This window comes from Chiloscyllium plagiosum, chromosome 1 (genome assembly GCF_004010195.1).
Source record: "Chiloscyllium plagiosum isolate BGI_BamShark_2017 chromosome 1, ASM401019v2, whole genome shotgun sequence".
Taxonomy (NCBI): domain Eukaryota; kingdom Metazoa; phylum Chordata; class Chondrichthyes; order Orectolobiformes; family Hemiscylliidae; genus Chiloscyllium; species Chiloscyllium plagiosum.
This window is the reverse complement of record NC_057710.1, coordinates 11,528,421-11,550,634: the sequence shown is the minus strand read 5'-3', so window position 1 is coordinate 11,550,634 and position 22,214 is coordinate 11,528,421. Positions and strand designations below refer to the sequence as shown.

Genomic DNA, 22,214 nt, shown 5'->3' with positions numbered 1-22,214 from the left:
GCTTCCCCGCCGGAAGTGCGCGTCGCGAAATGCATTCCTCCCCCCCGCCCCCCCCCCCCATTTTAACGGCCGAAGTGTGCGTCGCAGAATGTCTTCCCCACCCCGGCAGAAGGGTTTCCGGCCTTGCTCAGTTTTCGATAGAGGAAACAAAATGGCGCCTGGACAGCACAATATCTCTCGTGTCCTTCGTGTTAAAATCTCCCACCCCCCCTCCCAGGGAGAGAGCTGGATGAAGTTTAATAATACATTGGTGTTTTGTGTGAGCGTGGAGAGAGAGAGAGAGAGAGAGAGGTGTGGATCTGTCCAGCCTCTGGATTGTTCACATTGTAAAGTGGAGGTGGAAGGAGGCGAGCAGGAGGCCCCAGACCAGCTCCGCTTGGCTGCCCACAGCCACCGCCAGGCCCAAGGCCTCGGAGGCCGAGCGTGTCGACTCTCTCCACAGTGGTCTCTCGTCAGCGACCTGCAAAGAGAGACCAGAAGACATGATCATTCGTGCAGCACAGAAAGAGATCATGCACCCATCATGTACTTATAATTCCACTCCTCCACCTGTGAATAAAATCAAGTTAGGGCATGTTTTCCTTTTGCAAATACAATTGGGAGATGCTAGAGAAGAGGTATTGTGTTTACGGATTCAGTAATCTGGAGACCAGTGTTCAAATTCCACCAGGGCAGATGGTGGTGTATAAATTTAAAATTTGACGAGAATATGGAATTGGAAGCTTGTCTTAGTCATTGTGACCATGAAGCTACCAATGATTGTCTTTAAAAACGCATTGGGTTTGCAATGCCCATCTGGTGTAACCTACAAACCATTCCAAATCCATCAATGTCATTGAACCTTTACTGCCATCTGAAATGGCCCAGCACATCATTCACTTCTAGGGTAATTAGAGGTGGATAATAAATATTGCTCTTGCCAGCAATATCCACATGCCAAGAAATAGAGTCATAGAGATGTACAGCATGGAAATAGACCCTTCAGTCCAACGTCTCCATGCCCACCAGATATCCCAACACAATCCAGTCCCACCAGCCAGCACCAGGCCGATATCCCTCCAAACCCTTCCTATTCATATACCCATCCAGATGCCTTTTAAATGTTGCAATCGTACTCCACAACTTCCTCAGACAACTCATTCCATACACGTACCACCCTCTATGTGGAAAAAGTTGCCCCTTGTCTCTGTCATATCTATCGACTAGCCAAGAGGAAAAGGGAAATGTAATAAGGTCCAGGCAGCTAAGAACAGAACAGGCTTTGGAGGAGTATCGGGAGAGTAGGACCAGTCTTAAATGAGGAATCAAGCAGGCTAAAAGGGGTCATGAAATAGCTTTAGCGAGCAGAATTAAGGAAATTCCCAAAGTCTGTTATTCTTGTATAAGAAGCAAGCAGGTAACTAGAGAAAGGATTGGTCCACGAATTGATAAGGAAGACTGTCGAACCTGAGAAAATGGGGGAGATTCTGAATGATTACTTTGCATCAGTTTTCACTGAGGAGAGGGACATGATGAATTTTGAGATGAGAGATAGAGGTTTGATTACTCTGGATCACGTTGACGTAAGTAGGGAAGATGTGTTGGGTAGGCGAGAGGTTATTAAGTTGGACAAATCCCCAGGACCGGATGGGATCTATCCCAGGTTGCTGAGGGAGGCGAGAGAGGAAATAGCTGGGGCCCTGACACATATCTTTGTAGCATCCTGAAAGACAGGTGAGGTGTCGGAGGACTGGAAGGTTGCTCATATTGTCCCCCTGTACAAGAAGGGTAGTAGGGATATTCCGGGTAACTACAGACCAGTGAGCCTGACGTTAGTGGTAGGAAAGTTGCTGGAGAAGGTACTGAGGGATAAAATCTATTTATATTTGGAAATGAATGGACTTATCAGTGATAGGCAACGTGGATTGTGTGGGGGAGATTGTGCCTTACCAATTTAATAGAGTTCTTTGAGGAAATGACCAAGTTGATAGATGAAGGAAGGGCTGTAGATGTCATATACATGGTCTTTAGTAAGGCGTTTGATAAGGTTCCCCATGGTAAACTAATGGAGAAGGTGAAGTGTGCAGGATGTTCCAGCTAGGTGGATAAAGAACTGGTTGAACAACAGGAGACAGAGAGTAGTAGTTGAAGGGAGTTTCTCGAAATGGAGAAAGGTGACCAGTGGTGTTCCACAGGGGTCAGTGCTGGGGCCACTGCTGTTTGTGATATACGTAAATGTTGGAATGATCAGCAAGTTTGCAGATGGAGACAAAGATTGATGGAGTAGCAGAAAGCATAGGGGACTGTCAAGGAATACAGATAGACTGGAGAGTTGGGTGGAGAAGTGGCAGATGGAGTTCAATCCAGGCAAATGTGAGGTGATGCATTTTGGGAAGTCTAATTCTGGAGTGAATTACACACAAAATGAAGAGCCTTGGGAAAAGTTGATGAGCAGAGAGATCTGGGAGTTCAGGTCCATTGTACCCTGAAGGTTGCTGCACAGGTGGATAGAGTGGTTAAGAAGGCATATGGTGTGCTTGCCTTCCTCGGACAAGGTATTGATATAAGAGCTGGCAGGTCATGTTAAAATTGTACAAGACATTGGTTCGGCCGCTTTTAGAATACTGTGTACAGTTCTGTCGTCACATTACGAAAAGGATGTGGACGCTTTGGAGACGGTAAAGAGAAGGCTTACAAGGATGTTGCCTGGTATGGAAGATGCTAGCTATGAGGAAAGGTTGAGTAGATTAGACTGTTTTCATTAGAGAAAAGGAGATTACGGGGGACTCTGAGGTCTATAAAATCATAAAGGGTATAGACAGGGTAGATAGAGATGAGCTTTTTCTCAGGGTGAAGGATTCAATAACGAGAAGTCACACTTTTAAGGTGGGAGGTGAAAAATTTAAGGGGGATACACGCAGAAAGTACTTCACATAGAGGGTGGTGGGTGTCTGGAATGCGTTGCCAGCAGAGGTGGTAGAGGCAGGCATGATAAATTCATTTAAGATGCGTCGGGACAAATGCATGAGTAGGTGGGGAGCAGAGGGATACAGATGCTTAGGAATTGGGCGACAGGTTTAGACAGTGGATTTGGATCGGCTCAGGCTTGAAAGGCCAAAGGGCCTGTTCCTGGGCTGTAAATTTTCTTTGTTCTATTCCCTCTCACCCTTAACCTATCCCTTCTATTTCTGGACTCCCCCACCCCAGGGAAAATACTTTGTCTATTTATCCTATCCATGCCCCTAATGATTTTCTAAACCTCTCTAAGGTCACCCCTCAGCCTCTGACGCTCCAGAGAAAACAGCCCCAGCCTATTCAACCTCTTTATAGCTCAAATCCTCCAACTCTGGCAACATCCTTGTAAATCTTTTCTGAACCCTTTCAAGTTTCACAACATCCTTCTGATAGGAAGGAGACCAGATTTGCACACCCTATTCCAAAAGTGGCCTAACCAATGTCTTGTAAAGCCGCAACATGACCTCCCAACTCCTGTACTCAATACTCTGACCAATAATGGAAAACATACCAAACACCTTCTTCACCATCCTATCTACCTGCAACTCCACTTTCAAGGAGCTATGAACCTGCACTCCAAGGTCTCTTCACTCAGCAATGCTCCCCAGGACCTTTCCATTCAGTGTCTAAGTTCTGCTAAGATTTGCTTTCCCAAAATGCAGCACTTCAGATTTATCTAAATTAAACTCCATCTGCCCCTTTTCAGCCCATTGGCCCATCTGATCAAGATCCCATTATAATCTGAGATAACCTTCTTTGCCGTCCACTATACCATCAATTTTGGTATCATCTGCAAACTTACTAACTGTATCTCCTATGCTCCCACCCAAATCATTTATATAAATGATGAAAAGTATTGGACTCAGCACCGATCCTTGTGGCATTCCACTGGTCACAGGCCTCCAGTCTGAAAAACAACCCTCAACCACCACCCTCTGTCTTCTACCTTTGAGCCAGTTCTGTATCCAAATGGCTAATTCTATATAGAGTTTATAAAGTCTATAGTTCTCTATAGAGAGTTAGGCAGGAATTTAAAAAGGTGATCCTCGAGAGTAGTAACATCTGAATTACTCCCGGTGCTGCGAGCTAGTGAGGGTAGGAATAGGAGGATAGAGCAGATGAATGCACAACTGAGCAGCTGATGTATGGGAGAAGGATTCACATTTTTGGATCATTGGAATCTCTTCTGGTGTAGAAGCGACCTGTACAAGAAGGACAGATTGTACCTGAATAATATATTGGCAGGGAGATTTGCTAGAGCTGCTCAGGAGGATTTAAACTTTTAAGGTAGGGGGGGTGGGAGATAGTGAGGAAAGAGATCAATCTGAGACTGGTACAGTTGAGAAAAAAAAGCCAGTCAAACAGTCAGGGCAGGCAGGGTCAAAGCAGAGAACAAGGTCAGACTGATATATTAAACTGCATTTATTTCAATGCAAGAAGCCTAACAGGGAAGACAGATGAACTCAGGGCATGGTTAGGAACATAGGACTGGGATATCAAAGCAATTACAGAAACATGGCTTAGGGATAGACAGGACTGGCAGCTTAATGTTCCAGGATACAAATGCTACAGGAAGAACAGAAAGGGAGGCAAGAGAGGAAGGGAAGTGGCGTTTTTTGATAAGGGATAGCATTACAGCTGTACTGAGGGAGGATATTCCTGAAAATACATTCAAGGAAGTTATTTGGGCTGAACTGAGAAATAAAGGGATGATCACCTTATTGGGATTGTAATACAGACCCCTAATATTCAGAGGGAAATTGAGAAACACTCGGTTATCCGTAAGAATAATAGGGTGGTTATGGTAGGGGATTTTAACTTTCCAAACATAGACTGGGACTGCCATAGTGTTAAGGGTTTAGATGGAGAAGAATTTGCTAAGTGTGAAGAAAATTTTCTTATTCAAATAATAAAAAGTCTTTTTTGAATGTTGGCATACATCTGCCCATTTCTCTCGTGCATTTATCTATTAGTTTCCCTTGTCTTCTGGTTCCAAAAAGTCTGAAATCATCACTCAAAAAGCTGGAACTTTATTGCATGTATGCATGGCTATGGGCTAATGGAACATGGAGAAATGAGGACTGCAGATGCTGAAGATCAGAGTCTGGTACTGGAAAAGCACAGCAGGTCAGGTAGCATCCAAGGACCATCGATGTTTTGGCATAAGCCCTGAAAGTGTGGATTGTCGTGCTCCTCGGATGCTCCTAATCTGCAGTGCTTTTCCAGTGCCACACTTTTTGGCCAATGAGACATTATTACTAAAGACTGCAGCCAGGTAATGAAGGGTAACATCCTAGGGTTCGCATAACTAACAGCAGTTCCTAGCTTTACATGAATAAAATAACAGTATCACATCACCCTTAAAAAATACAGTCCCTCTATCTCAACAACTATTCCAATGATTAAATTTTTTCTCAGCATAAACAATTAGAAACCAAATTTATAAATAAATAAAATAAAACCTTTTTAATAGCTTTTTCTGTCAAATCAACATTATTCACAATATCACTGAAGGTAAGATGTGTCTCCAACCTATAGATTTGGCATTCATTGCTCTCAACATCGAGTTGCAAGCTGCACAGTTGATGCAATGTATTTTTATAATCTGGTTATGGATAATTAACATTTAAGAATAAATCGAAATATGGCATTTTAACCAAGAGAACTACATTAGATTACTTACAGTGTGGAAACAGGCCCTTCAGCCCAACAAGTCCACACTGACCCGCCGAAGCGAAACCCACCCAGACCCATTCTCCTACATTTACCCCTTCACCTAACACTACGGGCAATTTAACATGGCCAATTCACCTAACCTGCACATTTTTGAATTGTGGGAGGAAACCAGAGCACCCGGAGGAAACCCACGCAGACACGGGGAGAATGTACAAACTCCACACACTCACCTGAGGCGGGAAATGGACCCGGGTCTCTGGCGCTGTGAGGCAGCAGTGCTAACCACTGTGCCGTCCAGTATGGCACAAGATTTTATTTTTAAGTAAAATTGTCACTATTAAGTTAATACAATTTATACCTATAATATGTATATTATTTACAGGTTTAACCTTACTAGCACTAATATATTTTTTAAGATTACACATAAATTTGTAAAGTTATTGCTATAGGACCATCCCCATAAGTACGTCACAGTACGCTAGAGAATTCTTCTTGACACCAGCTATTCTCAGATAAAACTTTTACTTACCATCTCTTGACTCTGGATGCCTCAATTTTAAAACAGGGAAATCTCGCACCTTCAGTTCTCTCACAAAATTTAAACTGAGATTAATATTCACTTGTGATAACGTTAGCTGCTGTTCTCACAAACTTTAGACCATAAGACCATAAGACATAGGAGTGGAAGTAAGGCCATTCGGCCCATCGAGTCCACTCCATCATTCAATCATGACTGATGGGCATTTCAACTCCACTTACCCGCATTCTCCCTTAATTCCTTGCGACATCAAAAATTTATCAATCTCTGCCTTGAAGACATTTAGCGTCCCGACCTCCACTGCACTCCGCGGCAATGAATTCCACAGGTCCACCACTCTCTGGCTGAAGAAATGTCTCCGCATTTCTGTTTTGAATTTACCCCCTCTAATTCTAAGGCTGTGTCCACGGGTCCTAGTCTCCTCGCCTAACGGAAACAATTTCCTAGTGTCCACTCTTTCCAAACCATGTATTATCTTGTAAGTTTCTATTAGATCTCCCCTTAATCTTCTAAACTCCATTGAATACAATCCCAGGACCCTCAGCCGTTCCTCGTATGTTAGACCTACCATTCCAGGGATCATCCGTGCGAATCTCTGCTGGACACGCTCCAGTGCCAGTATGTCCTTCCTGAGGTGTGGGGACCAAAACTGAATACAGTACTCCAAATGGGGCCTAACCAGAGCTTTATTCCAACCGTCTTGAGATAAATGACAACATTGCATTCGCTTTCTTAATCACGGACTCAACCTGCATGTTTACCTTTAGAGAATCCTCGACTAGCACTCCCAGATCCCTTTGTACTTTGGCTTTATGAATTTTCTCACCGTTTAGAAAGTAGTCCATGCTTGTTCCAAAGTGCAAGACCTCGCATTTGCTCACATTGAATTCCATCAACCATTTCCTGGACCACTCTCCCTAACATTCTAGATCCTTCTGCATCCTCCCCACTTCCTCAGTACTACCTGCCTATCCACCTAACTTCGTATGATTGGCAAACTTCGCTAGAATGCCCCCAATCCCTTCATCCAGATCATTAATATATAACGTGAACTAAGGGAAATGTAGTAATCTTGAGTTTACACGTCAACTTGAGTACCAGTTCTTGAGAGGAAGAGTTCCTGGGATATGTTTGAGAGTTTTCTGGAGAGATATGTTGAGTGACTGTCTTGCCACAGGCTATTTTAGAATTAGTTTTATTCAATGAGAAAAGACAAATGAATAATCTTGCAGAATAACGTTTAGGAAATGGTGGCCATAGTATGTTAGAATTTTCCATTAAATTTGAAAGAAAAGATGCAGTTCAATGTGAAACTAGTGTCTCGAGTCTAGATTATAGTGAATATTAAAGTACGAGGAGGACGTTACCTGGGGTCACTTGGAAAAAATACATTGAATAGTTTGACAATAGATAGGCAATGGCTTGTATTTAGAGACTATATTATTATTTGACAATAGTGTTTTTTTTTTAAAGTGTATTATTTTAAGGCAAAACTACCCAATAAAAAAGCCAAGAGAAACGTAAATAAGGGAAGTCAAAGATAATGTTAAATCAGAAGAGGAGACTTATAAACTACCAAAATAAAATTGTGACGCTGAGGATTGGGAGAGATTTATATTTTAAGACCAAGAAGTTAATGAAGAAAGAGAATTTGAATGTAAGCTAGCAAGATGCATAGAAACAGACTACAAACGTCTATAGTTATAGAGTCACAGAGCCTTACAACACGGTAACAGACCTTTCGGTCCAACTAGTCCATGCTGACCATAATCCCAAACTGAACGAGTCCCATCTGCCTGTGTATGGCTCATATCCCTCCAAACATTTATTATTCATTTACTTATCTAAATGTCTTGTAAATGTTGTAACGTACCAGCATCCACACTTCCTTTGGAATGTCATTTCACATACAAACCACTCAAAAGAAAAAGATTACCCTTGTGTCTTTTTTAAAATCTTTCTTCTCTCACCTTAAAAATATGCCCTCTAGTCTTCAAATCCCCATCCTAGAGAAAAGACACATTCCATTCTCCTTATCAATGCCCCTCATGATTTTAGAAACCTCCATAAGGCCATCCCTCAACCTCCCATGTTCCAGTGAAAAATGTCCCAGTGTTCCCCCATAATGCAAACCCTCTATTCTTGGCTACATCCTGGTAAATCAATCTCCATCTTAATAAAATCCTTTCTATAGCAAGGCAACCAGAACTGGACACAACACTCCAGGAGAGATCTCATCAATACCTGTACAACCTCAATATAACGTCCCAACTCCTATACTCAAAGTTCTGAGCAACAAAGGCAGACCACTTTTTTAAATCTTGTAAACCTTATTAACCATTGTATCCACATGTGATGCAAACTTCAAAGAATTATGCATCTGAACCCCTATGTCTCTCTGTTCTACAACAGATTAATTATGTGTCCTGTTCTTGTTTGTTTTACCAAAATGCAATACCTCGCAATTATCCAAATTAAACTCCATCTGCCACTCTTCAGCCTATTGACCAATTGATCAAGATCTCTTTGTAATCTTAGATAACATTCTTTACTGGCCACTATACCTCCAATTTTGGTATCACGCGCATACTTACTAACCATGCCTTCTATTACTGTGTGCAGTTTTGGTCTCCCTACCTAAGGAATGATATAATTACCATAGAGGGAGTGCAGAGGAGGTTCACTCAGTTGATGTCAGAGATGGCAGGACTGCCTTATGAAGAGAGATTGGCTTAACTGGACTTTATTCACTAGAGTTTACAAGGATGAGAGGAGATCCAATTGAAATAACAGGGCTGGATGAACTAGACGCAGGGAGTATGTTTACCCTGATTGGGGATTCTAGAACAAAGGGGCACAGTCTCAGGATACGGGGTAGACCATTTAGGAGTGAAATGAGGAAATATTTCTTGATTCAGAAGGGTAGTAAATCTGTAGAATCCTCTACCACAGAAAGCTGTGAAGGCCATGTCACTGAATGTATGCAAGATAACGATAGATAAGTTTATAGATTTTAAAAGCATTAATGGGTATGGGATAAAAAGGCGAAAATATGACGAACCATAATCATATTGACAGAGCAGGTTCAAAGTGCTGAATGGCTTCCTCCTGCACCTAGTTTCTATGATTCTATGATCCCTTGTTCTCCTTAGTGCTCTGACTAGTTGGACTGCTGCTGTTAACAGTTCAGTCCAGGTCACTGAATCTGGAGGACCTTCCTAACCTGCACAGCTCAGTCAAACACTCAGACAGTGAAATTAACCACTGACCAATTTGAAATACTGGAGAACAGAGCACAATATGTGAAAAAAACAAATTCTGGAAATCTGCCAAAAATGAAGTTATGATGTTCAACTGACCTTTCAATTTCTGGTGTAGACTTTTCTGTTGTAATTGTTAACACCATCTGATCAATGTAAATGATTACCTAATTTTAAAATGGACAATTTAAGTGTAAGGAACTATATGCACAATCTTAGGAATTTTTAATTGAAAATATGCCACTAAATAGCCCAATTTATCCTAACATTAAAGCAACTTTGCAAGCTAATTTACTGGCAATATTTGATTGGCACTGTTCAAAGCAGTGAGCTTTATAGTGTATCCTATTTGGAAGTTTCAAACCTTGCTGTCCTTCATAAGCTCTCGTTTGACTTGATTGATAAGCCATTCAACTTAGTGTTTTCCACAGTTCCTTTACGATATTCTTTGGCCTCAATTTATTTCTTCGTGATAAGCATAGACAGGCTGTGACTGCAGTGTGTTAGTGATATAATCAGTTCCTCCATTTCCAATTCACTTTAATAGAATGTGGATGAGTCCCATTTTAAACACATTTTCTACTCAAAGCCTAATAATTTCATTTTGGTTTTCAGTTCTATTGTTGACACCCTAAGGGACTCGATTCCCTCCTTTTCTCTTGTGATCTGTCTTTGTTTCCAATGCTCCTGGTTCTGGCATTTAATGCACTAGAATACGATGTATCATTACTGATGTTTTACAATAGTGAATGAGTTAGAGTAATAACACACAGAGTCTCAGTTTCTATTTCGTCATGGCAGTTAAAGAATATGACTTTTAAAAACACAGACATAAAAAGCTGGTAGCAATAAAAATGAACCCTCCAGGTTTGACATAAAAGTCTAACTAGTTCATTGATTCTCCTTCGGAAATTAAATCTGCTGTCCTTGTTTGAAATGGGACTTCATACCAATACTGTTGATCCTTCCTTCTGAAGCAGCCAAGCAAGGGTCTCTATATCAAATCACTTACAATTTTAGAAAAGTATTTAACTATCATCCAGTTAGTTTGACATCAGTTATTGGGAAAATGATGTAACAGCAGAGCACTGTGGAATGCATAATATGATAAAACTGAGTCAACATAGTTTCACAAAGGGGAAATCATCCCCAACAAAGTTGCTTACTTGAAGAAGTAGCCAGCAGGATAGATAAAGGGAAAGCAGTAAATGGAATATATTTGGATTTTCAGAAGTTGGTTGATAGGGAACTATAGGTTAGGATACTTCATAAGATATTGCTGTTGGAAATATTTATTAGCATGGATAGAGGATTGGCTAACCAATAGAAGGCAAAGTTGTGAGGGGGCGTGGGGGGCATTTTCAGGATGGGAATATTCAAATAGTATAGTTTAAAGGGGTCACAGTTGCTGGGGGCCACAGTTATTTACAATATATATTAATGATTTGGATGAGAAATATGAATGCATTTTTGCCCAGTTTGTGAATGACAAAAATAGGTGGGAAGGCAAGTGGTGAGGATGACTCACAGAGTCTACAGTGAAATACAGATAGTTTAAGAGAATGGGCAAAACCTTGGCAGGTGGAATGTAATGTGGGGAAATTTGAGGTTATGCATTTTGGCAAGATAAATTGAGGAACTGAATATTATTTGAATGGAGAAAGCATAAAGCTACAGAAGAGTATATGAATCACAATCGACAAGCTTTGAAGTTTAGTAGATGGCCAACAGAGAATAATGGTCTTCATTTTTTTTAAAAATGGGATATAATAGGAGGGTGATTTTGCTAAAATTATACAAGTCACTAGGCATACTATAGCTGAAACAGTGTGAACAGTTTTGCAGTCTTTACCTAATGAAAGATATAGTTGCATCAAAAGCAGTCAAGAGAAGGCTCACTAGGTGATCCCAAGTGAGAAGGGACTGTTGTACGAGAATAGATTGGGCCTCTCTCATTGGAATTGAGAGGAATATGAGGCAACTTTATAAAAGCATACAAGATTCTTAGAAGACTTAACAGAGTTTGAAGGTTGTTTCCCCTTGTGGGAGAGTCTAGGACCAGAGAGCATAATTATGAATTTAGGGATCACTCATTTAAGTCGGAGATAAGAAGGAATTTCTTCTCTGTGGAATTCTTTACCATGGATGGATTTTGAGAGTGTGTTGGTAAATATATTCAAGGCTGAGATAGACAGATTTTACCCAATAAGTGAATCAAGGATTATGGGGAAAAGGCAAGAATGTGGACTAATACTGCTTTTCATTTCTTTTGTATGTAATTAACATTTATAGAACATATAGAACATTACAGTGCAGTACAGGCCCTTCAGCCCTCAATGTTGCGCCGACCTGTCATACCAATCTGAAGCCCATCTAACCTACACTATTCTTTTGTTAAGTGTGTATGAACAATCTCTGGTGAGTATGTTCAGTGATTAACCTCCATGGCAAACAAAAAGAAAAATCAAATTTATAGTCTACAAAGTCAAGTCTAACTCTGGGATATGAATTACCCAGTAACATCATCAGCTACAGTCATAATCTGACAAAAACAGCCTCACACTATGTCCAGTCATATTCTCACTATCCCTGACAAACAAGAATCCACTACAAACCTAGTTATCAATAACAAGAATCCTGGCTGATTTCTTCCCCTTCCTAAAGACAGGGATGCTTTAATTTGAGTTTATTTACTTCAGCAAACACCGAAATTAAAATATACTCGTCTGTGCAGTAAGAGGACATTTCGTTTCTTTGCTACATTCTATTCCTACCTGTGTAGTTAGTGATGGGTCAAACATATTTTCATCTAAGTGTGAAAGTTCTGTGTCATTTGAGTGTTTGTCCATTCTGGTCTGCGATGTGGGGAGAGTTGACTGTTGAACACTGGAGCCTGTGTTAAGATCTGTCCCATTTCCAAATGCTTGAAATGCATTCTCTGTAAATAAAGAGAAAAAAAGATAGGTTTAAACCCATGAAGTACAGGGTCTCAGTGTTGATTCATTATTCAGTATTTATCTATTTTCAGAAGATGCTGCAACGCAACATTTCAGTTTTAACCCATTTGCTCAATTACTGCACAATTCAATAAAGTAAGAGCAGAGGACTGTGGATGCTAGAAATCTGAAATAAATATAGAAAGTTTGCTGGGGAGATGGGCATCATCTGTGGAGAGAGAAACAGAGTTAACATTTTGAATCCAGAATGACTCTTCTTCAGAATGGAGTAAAGGTGATTTAGGTTTAATATCTGAAGAAGAGTCATTCACATCGGACAAGAAATATTGCCTCATATATTGTAGCAGTACATATGTTATTAAAATCTACACTTCCATGTCAAACAACATATTGGAATGCTGGAAAATCAGCAGGATCTTTGGAATGAGAAACCATTTGTATTTCAGATCAACATCAACTTTTTATCTACGTGCTATCTCTTGTCAAGATCATCTGAACATATGAGGAGAAAGTGAGGTCTGCAGATGCTGGAGATCAGAGCTGGAAATGTGTTGCTGCACTTTTCCAGCAACACATTTCCATCTGAACATATGGTCAGTTTTCACCTGTAGACTTGGTGACATCCAAATCTACCTGACCACCATTCTCCTGCTGCCTTTTTTGTCTGACTGCTTGAACCACAGCTAGATCAGATTGAGTAGAAATTTCTTCCAACTAAATATTGGAAAGATTGAAGATGTTGTCTTCAGCACCCATGACAAACTGTTACTGCTTCCATAACTTTCTTGAGCAATTGTCTAAAGCTGAACCAAAATATTCTCAATCTTCCTAGTTGTTCTCATATTTAACCTCAAAATGACCTTTTGACCACATATCCATGCATAGCCACACACACTGCCAGTAAGGCCATTGATTTCCACCTCCATATCATTGCCTGACTCCACTCTCTCTTCAGAGTCAAGATTAGAGTGGTGCTGGAAAAGCACAGCAGGTCAGGCAGCATCGACATTTTGGGCAAAAGCCCTTCGTCAGCCCTTCATCAACTCTCTCTCTTCAGCTCATCCCTACCTTATAGCCATTTATATGTAGTAATGCCATCCCACTACCTCACAAATCATCAGGAAAACTTTTAAAAATAAAGCAAGTTGATATAAAAATCATGCATTGCTACTTTTAAAGAAAAGATTAATAAAAGATTGACAGTTGGCTTTGAAATTTCAGTGAAGTGAGATACTTAAATTCTCCAGAAACTGCATTACAAAGAAACTTATTTTTAAAACTCTACTAATTATTGTGTGAGATTATGGTCTCGCCTAGAGTAAAAGACTCAAAAGTCTTATTGACTTCTCAGAGATTACTGAATATGCATCAAAAGCAGAGGATGCAGAATTCTGGCTCACAGCTGTTGGTTGCCAGACAGGGAGGGTCGAAAGTTGTACATGTTTTCATATTTGTTTGTTGCCTCCTTCATACTCCCTTCCTCTAACCCTTTTTGTAATCTCCAAAGTGATATCTCTGTTCCTCTGCGTATATGCTGAGATGTAAATACGTATTTATGTGTTAAAGGGCTGGAAGATGTTCAGAGAAGGTTTACTACATTAATACCTGGAATGGTTGTGTTGTCTTATGAGGAAAGGTGGGACACGGTGAGCTTCTCTCTGCTGGAGTTTAACGATTAAGAGGTGGCTTGATTGAAACATACAAGAAATTGAAGGGACTGAACATGGTGAGCGCGGAGAAGACGTTTCCTCTTATGGAAGGATTTAGAACTTGAGTCACACATTTGTGAGGTGTTGCATTTTGAAAAGGCCAATCAGGGCAGGATTTATACAGTCAATGGTAGGATCCTGGGAATGTTGCTGAACAAATTGATCTTGAGATGCAGGTTCATACTTCCTTGAAGGTGGAGTCACAGATAGACAGGGTAGTGAAGAAGACGTTTGGAACACTTGCCTTTGTTGGTCAGTGTATTCAGTATGTGAGTTGGGATGTCATGTTGCAGCTGTACAGGTCATTGGTTAGGTCTCTTTTGGAATGCTACATTCAATTCTGATCTCCCTGTTATAGGAAAGATGTGAAACTTGAAAGGGTTCAGAAAGAATTACGAGGATATTGTCGAGCTTGGAGGGTTTCAGCTATAGAGAGAGGCTGAATAGGCTGGGGCTGTTTTTCCTGGAGCATCAGAGGCTGATGGGCGAACTTATAGAGGTTTATAAAATCATGAGGGGCATGGATGGGTGAATAGCCCAGGTCTTTTGCCTAGGATAGAGGAGTTCAAAACTAGGAGGCATAGATTTAAGGTGAAAGGGGATATAAAAGGAAGCTAAAGGACAACTTTTTCATACAGAGGTAGGTGTGTGTATGAATTAGCTGCCAGAGGAAGTGCTGGAGTCTGGTAGAATTACAACATTTAAAGGTATCTGGATGAATAGGAAGGGTTTAGAGGGATATGGACCAATTGCTGGCAAATGGGACTAGATTAGGTTAGGCATGGACAAGTTGGCATGGACAAGTTGGACCAAAGTATGTGCTATACATCTCTATGACTTTATTAAGCAAAGTGATGAAGTGGAATTTATTCTCCCAGGTGTTGTGAATCCTTAGAAGTTTGTTCTTGAATAAAGGTGGTGGGAGCAGAATCTTCGAATATTTTTAAGGTGGAGGCAGAGAGAGATTCCTGTTAAACAAGTGAGTGCGACAATATCAGGCTAAACAGGAAAGCGGATTGAGGTTATAATAGATCAACCATGATTTTATTGAGGGCTGAAGGAATCTACACTTACTCCTTGTTCACGAGTGCTGACTGCTTGAGCATCCCCAATCTTAATGACTGTGCTATTGGTTGCTATAACTTCGGTTGCCATGACCCTAGGCTCTGGAATTCTCTCCCTAATTTCTTTAACTTGCCATTTCTTTTCATCTTTAAGATACTCCTCGAAACCTACCACTTTGATTAAGCCCTGGTCATTTACACTATCTCTTTAGATGCCTCGGTGTTAAATTTTGACTTATAATGCTGCTATTATGTTGTTGAACGAGAATATGCAGGCTATGAACAACTTTCCTTATATTACTGGATTGGCTAAACTAAATTGGCTGCAATGTGTTCTGGGACATCTGGAGGTCATGAAAGGTGCTTTCTTACATGAAAATCTTTCTGACTTTCAGGGACCAAGTCAGGGAAATGAACAGCAGGAGGGAAACGTCTTCGACAGGGTGGAGATCAGAATCATGCAAGTGATAACAATGAGAGGCAAAAGGGACTAAAGTAAAGAATGGAGCCAGCAAAGGATAACGCTGGTCCAGTGTGGGTGTAAGAGTTTGCATGAGGAAAATATTGATAATCTAGGAAGGAGCAGATGACCGATCTCAGGAATATCACAGGAGGAGGGAAGGATATAGACCAACCGATGAAACACTGGGAGCCCAACAGACCTCCTCGTCCTCCATGACTCTGGTGCAGGGATCCACCAGAATGGGGATTGTTTTTGCTCAGATTTCCAGCATTTGCAGTAGTTCAGTTTTGCTTTAGGCAATATATTATACATCAGTTACTTATCTATACAAAGTAGCCTTACTCACTGAGGCAGATATTATCCGTGAAGAGGTTGAGGAAGCCCTCACAGTCCTCTCTGTGGTTTCCACTGCCACTGCAGGTACACCAGGGTGCCACATTAGAGCTGGAATTGTCGATATAGTTTGGTGTGACTACAGTACCTAACAAAAGAGATAAAGAACTGTCACCATAGAGGAAGATTTGATGAACATCTCCTGAAGACCATGAATGAAGAACCTTCATTGGTTTGGCTCCATTATTGCAGATATATTCAAGATTAGCTACAATTCATACATTGACAAAAAGGTTTGTTCATTACTGCTAAAGAAAGTCAGGGAAGAAAAGGTTAAGTAACAGTTTTGCTTTGCATTGAGAATAATTTCAATATCTGGGTCTCAGTGTGCAGGAGCTAAATAACAGGAAAAAGTCATGAGTGGGAATGAAATCCACGAACTGCTGAAAAAGTATCAAGGCAAAGAGTGATGGTCAAGGTTTATATGACTAGGAAAAAGCATAAAAATGGCTTGTTAAAAGCTCGTATAGGTCTTAAAAAGGAACCATTCAGTTAAAACGAATGTGGGTCCATTACAGACAGAGTTAAGAATACAGCCACGAGGGAGAAGTTAAATTATCATTTTGAGCCTGTTTTCATTGAGGAAGATACAAAACAGAACTCTGTGTCTTACGGTCTTATACTCCACAACCACCTGATGAAGGAGCAGCACTCCGAAAGCTAGTGCTTCCAAATAAATCTGTTGGAGTATAATCTGGTGTTGTGTGATTTTTAACTTCTTCTACAGAATTAGAGATCCAATTAGAGAAAATGAGAAGGAATTTAATATTAGCAAGAAGGTTGCACAGAAGAAATGGATAGGGTTAAAAGCTGATAACTCCAGAACCAATGGAAATAGAGACCTAACATCAGTAGTAGGGAAAGTGCTAGACTCTACCAAAACGGATGTGATGAAAGTACACTTGGATAAAAAGAAAATCTGATTGGGCATAGTCAACATGGTTTGAAGATTGGGAAATCATATTTGATGAACTTGCAGTTTTTTGAGGACTTTACTAACAAAATTAAGAAAGGGCTGTTAATGTACTTAATATACTTGGATTTTCCAAAGGAGTTTGGAGAATCCCAGAGGACTGGAAAAAGGCTAATGTAACACCCCCCATTTAAGAAGGGAGGGAGGCAGAAGATTGAAAATTGTAGGCCGGTTAGCCTGACCTCAGTCATTGTCAAGATTTTAGAGTCCATTATTAAAGATGAGATTGCAGAGTACTTTGACGTGCATGGTAACATAGTGCTGAGTCAGCACAGATTCATCAAGGAGAAGTCATGCCTGACAATCTGTTAGAATTCTTTGAGGAGTTAATGACTAAGGAGAGCCAATGGATATGATCTACTTGGAGGTCCAGAAGGCCTTTAACAAGGTGCCGCACAGGAGGCTGCTGAATAACCCATGATGTCAGGGGCAAGCTACTGAAATGGATAGGATTTGCTGATTGTCAGAAGACAGAGAGTGGGGATACAGGTGTATTTTTCAGGATGACAGCCAATGACTAGTGGAGTTCCGTAGGAATCAATGTTGGGACCACAACTATTCATGTTATACATTAACAATCTGGACAAAAGAACTGAGAGCATGTTTGCTAAGTTTACAGATGACACAAAGATAGGTGGAGGGAGAGGTAGTGTTGAAGAAGTGGGCGGGGTACTGCAGAAGGACTTGAACAGGCAAGGAGAGTGGGCAAAGAAGTGGCAGATGAAATACAATGTGGCAAAGTTTGAGGTTATACTCTTTGGTAGAAAGATTAGAGGCACGGACTATTTTCTAAATGTGGAAAGGTTTTGGAAATCTGAAGCACAAAGGGATTTAGAAGACAGTTCAGGATTCTCTTAAGGTTACTGTGCAGGTTCAGTTGGCAGTTAGGAAGGCAAATGCAATGTTATCATTCATTTTGAGAGGACTGGAACAGCAGGGATGCACTAATGAGGCTGTATAAGGCTTTGGTCAGACAATGTTTGGAATATTGGGAGCAATTTTGGGCCCCATATCTGAGGAATGATGTGCTGACCTTGGAAGGAATCCAGGGAGAGTTTACAAGAATGATCTCAGGAATGAAGGCCTTGTCCTGTGAGAAGTGGTTGAGGATCCTGGGTGTGTACTCCTGGGTGTGGAGTTTAGAAGGATGAGGGGCCTGGAAAGAGTGGACACGGATAAGATGTTTCCACGACTGGGGAGACTAGGACCTGAGGGCACAGTTTTAAAGTGAGGGATTGACCCATTAGAACAGAGACGAGATCAGACAGAGGGCAGTGAATCTGTAGAACACAATGCCGTAGAAGGCCTTGGAGGCAAAGTCATTGAGTGTCTTTAAGACAGAGATAGATAGTTTCATGATTAGTAAGGGGATCAAAGGTTAAAGGAGAAGGCAGTAGAACAGGCACAAGAATGGTGGAACAGACTCAGTGGGCTGAATGGCCTAATTCTGCTCCTATATTTTATGGTCTATTTTCTCCAAAGGATATTGATTAGGAAAATTGAAACATGTGATAAGAGGTAATGTAGTGGCTTGGCTTAAGGATTTACTAACCCATACCATTGGCAGACTGAGAATAGTGGGGTACTGCTGGGGACAGTAATTCGATCCCAGCAGTTCCAGCACATTTTATATATATATATATAAATCATTTGGAGATGGATATCAAATGTAATATTTCCAGATTTGCAGGTGATACAAAGCTAAGAAAGAATGTTGTGAAGAAGATGTAAAATGGTTTCAGGAGGATTTGGACAAGCTTAGTGAGCTGCCAAGCTTGTCGAATATAATTTTGGAAAATGTGAGGTTATCCGCTCTGACAGGAAGAACAGGTGTGCAGAGTATTTCTTCAATAGAGTTTGGAAAGTGTAAAAGTGCAAAGGGGTCTGGGTGTCCTTGTCAATTAATCACTTAACGCTAAAGTGCAGCCAGTTATGAGGAAGGCTTGTTAAATATTTTGCTTTATCACAATAGATTTAAGTGCAGGAGTTGCACTGGACAAAAAAGACCTGGATGAGGGTGTAGAAGGGTGGGTTAGTAAATTTGCAGACGACACTAAGGTCAGTGGAGTTGTGGATAGTGATGAAGGATGTTGTAGGTTACAGGGAGACATAGATAAGCTGCAGAGCTAGGCTGGGAGGTGGCAAATTGAGTTTAATGTGGACAAGTGTGAGGTGATTCAGTTCGGTCGGAGTAACCGGAATGCAAAGTACTGGGCTAATGGTAAGATTCTTGGTAGTGTAGATGAGCAGAGAGATCTCAGTGTCCAGATACACAGATCCTTGAAAGTTGCCACCCAGGTTAACAGGGTTGTTAAGAAGGCATACAGTGTTTTAGTTTTTAATAATAGAGGGATCGAGTTCTGGAACCATGAGGTTATGCTACAGCTGTACAAAACTCTAGTGCGGCCGCATTGGGAGTATTGTGTACAGTTCTGGGCACCGCATTATAAGAAGGATGTGGAAGCTTTGGAAAGGATGCAGAGGAGATTTACTAGGATATTGCCTGGTATGGAGGGAAGGTCTTACAAGGAAAGGCTGAGGGACTTGAGGCTGTTTTTGTTAGAGAGAAGAAGGTTGAGAGGAGGTGACTTAGAGATATATAAAATAATCAGAGGGTTAGATAGGGTGTACAGGGAGAGCCTTTTTCCAAGAATGGTGACGGCGAGCACGAGGGGGCATAGCTTTAAATTGAGGGGTGGTAGATATAGGACAAATGTCAGAGGTAGTTTCTTTACTCAGAGAGTAGTAAGGGTATGGAATGCTTTGCCTGCGACGGTCGTAGATTCGCCAACTTTAAGTACATTTAAGTCGTCATTGGACAAGCATATCGATGTACATGGAATAGTGTAGGTTAGATGGGCTTCAGATTGGTATGACAGGTCGGCGCAGCATCGAGGGCCGAAGTGCCTGTACTGCGCTGTAATGTTCTATGTTCTATGAAGTCTTGCTTCAATTGGATCAAAGCTTAGTTAGACCACACCTGGAGTGCTAGGTACAGTTTTGGTCTCCTTATGATTAGATTCCCTACAGTATGGAAACAGGCTCTTCAGCCCAACAAGTCCACATCAACCCACTGAAGAGTAACCCACCTCCTACCCTGTATTTACCCCTGACTAATGCACCTACCTCTACGGGCAATTTAGCATGACCAATTCACCTGGCCTGCACATCTTTGGACTGTGGGAGGAAACCAGAACACCCTGAGGAAACCCACGCAGACACAGGGAGAATGTGCAAACTCCATACAGACAATCACCCAAGGCAGGGATTGAACCCAGGTCCCTGATGCTGTGAGGCAGCAATGCTAACCACTGAGCCAGGATCATAGGAAGATTATTGATGACATTGAGGGATTGCAATGAATGTTCACTGGCTTTGTTCCCTCAATTATGGGACTGTCTTATGATTAGAGATTGGACAAACAGGGCCTGTATATTTTAAGGTTTAAAGAATGAGAGGTGACCTTATTGAAACCCACAAAATACGTAAGAGACAGATAGGATAGATGCAGGTAAGATTGTGGTGAGTCTAGAAGCAGGGGCCACAGTTTAAAAGTAAGGGGATGCAATTTAGGACTGGGATAAGGAGAAACGTTTTTACTCAGAGATTGTGAATCTTCAGAATTCACAACGACAGAGTGTTGCAGAAGCTCAGTATTTGAGTATGTTTAAAGTAGGCGGTTGATAGATTTCTAATTAAAAGATAAGGTTATTATGCTCCTACTGGGCCATAGGGCTGCTGTCTCATTAGAGAGAGATGACAGATGTGGGTTTAACCTGGGAATCACCACACTTCAGGCAAGGCTGGGGAAGATGTTGAGAAGATGCATATCAGCCATGATCAAATGGCAGAGCAGACTTGATGGGCCAAATAGCTTAACTCTGCCCCTATATATTACAAACTAGGAGAATCTTTCATGATGATCTCAGACAGTGGCAGGAACTGAACCATTGCTGTCCGTATCACTCTGCATTACAAAGCAACCAACCACTCAACTGATCTAAACAACCCCCAGATTTCTGGTTACCAGTGGTTAGTAAATGGCATTGAAGTATTTGATTAACCATGGTTGTACTAAAGGGCAGAGCAGGGAGGGACGTTGTGCAGTGGTAGTGTCTAGACCTTTCATCCAGGGAGCCTGAGTTCACATCCCACCTCTCCAGAGGTGTGTAATAACATTCCTGAACACGTTATTTCGGAAAATATCTAAATTGTGGAGCAGGCTCAATGGGCTGAATGGCCCAGAGCAATTCCTATGAAAGCCTGTGTCCAGAGGTATATGGCAGGATTTGGTTATGAGTTCCTTGCTGTTTATATTGTACATTAGTGATCTAAACATTGAGGTACGATCGATAAGTTCACAGCTGGCATGAAAATTGGTTTTGTGGTAAATAGCAAGGAGGAAAGCCTTAGACTGCAGCACAATATAGGTGGGCTAAACAGAGGGAAATGAAAATTGAAAATTGTGGGACAATGCATAATGGGAGGCCAAGGGTCACATTGTTGAATAGTAGGACCCTAGGAAGTAAAGAACAAAGAGAATCAGAGTGACTTAGGTGTGCATGTCCATGAATCCTTGAAGGAAGCAGGCCGTGGAGATGAGGTGGACGACTAGCTTGCCTTTATTATATGACGCACTAAATACAAGAACAACAAGCTTTTCATGGAGTTGTGTATAATGCTAGTTATACCCCTGCTGAAGTACTGTTGTAGTTCTTGTCACCACACTACAGGAAGGATGCAATTGCAGATGTTCGCAGGTAAAGGGATGGCTGGAAAATGGGAAGACTTCAGAAATGAGATAACAAGAATCCAGAGAAAGTATAGTCCTGTCAGGGTGAAAGGAAAGGCTGTAGGTATAGGGAATGCTGGATGACTAAAGAAATTGAGGACTTGGTTAAGAAAAAGAAGGAAATATATGTCAGGTATAGATAGGATAGATCGAATCAATCCTTAGAAGGGAATGCTGGATGACTAAAGAAATTGAGGAGTTGGTTAAGAAAAAGAAGGATGCATAGGTCAGGTATAGACAGGTATAGATCGAGTGAATCCTTAGACGAGTATAAAGGAAGTAGGAGTATACTTAAGAGGGGAATCAGGAGGGCAAAAAGGGGACATGAGATAGCTTTGGCAAATAGAATTAAGGAGAATCCAAAGGGTTTTTACAAATACATTAAGGACAAAAGG

The 22,214-nt window shown here is 41.2% G+C and overlaps 1 protein-coding gene across 5 annotated transcripts in view; it reads right to left on the bottom strand.

Moving 5' to 3' along the window:
• Positions 1-206: 206 nt before the first annotated feature.
• The window catches only part of gfra4a (GDNF family receptor alpha 4a), a 160,879-nt gene continuing 138,871 nt past the window's right edge, over positions 207-22,214 (bottom strand). For all 5 annotated transcript variants that reach the window (XM_043696028.1, XM_043695854.1, XM_043696122.1 and 2 more), the window contains 3 exons: positions 16,008-16,142; positions 12,243-12,406; positions 207-460 (listed from right to left, as the gene is read on the bottom strand). In XM_043696028.1, the coding sequence (XP_043551963.1) occupies positions 320-460; positions 12,243-12,406; positions 16,008-16,142 (440 nt within the window). In that variant the 3' untranslated portion in view covers positions 207-319. The remainder of the gene's footprint in view (positions 461-12,242; positions 12,407-16,007; positions 16,143-22,214) is intronic.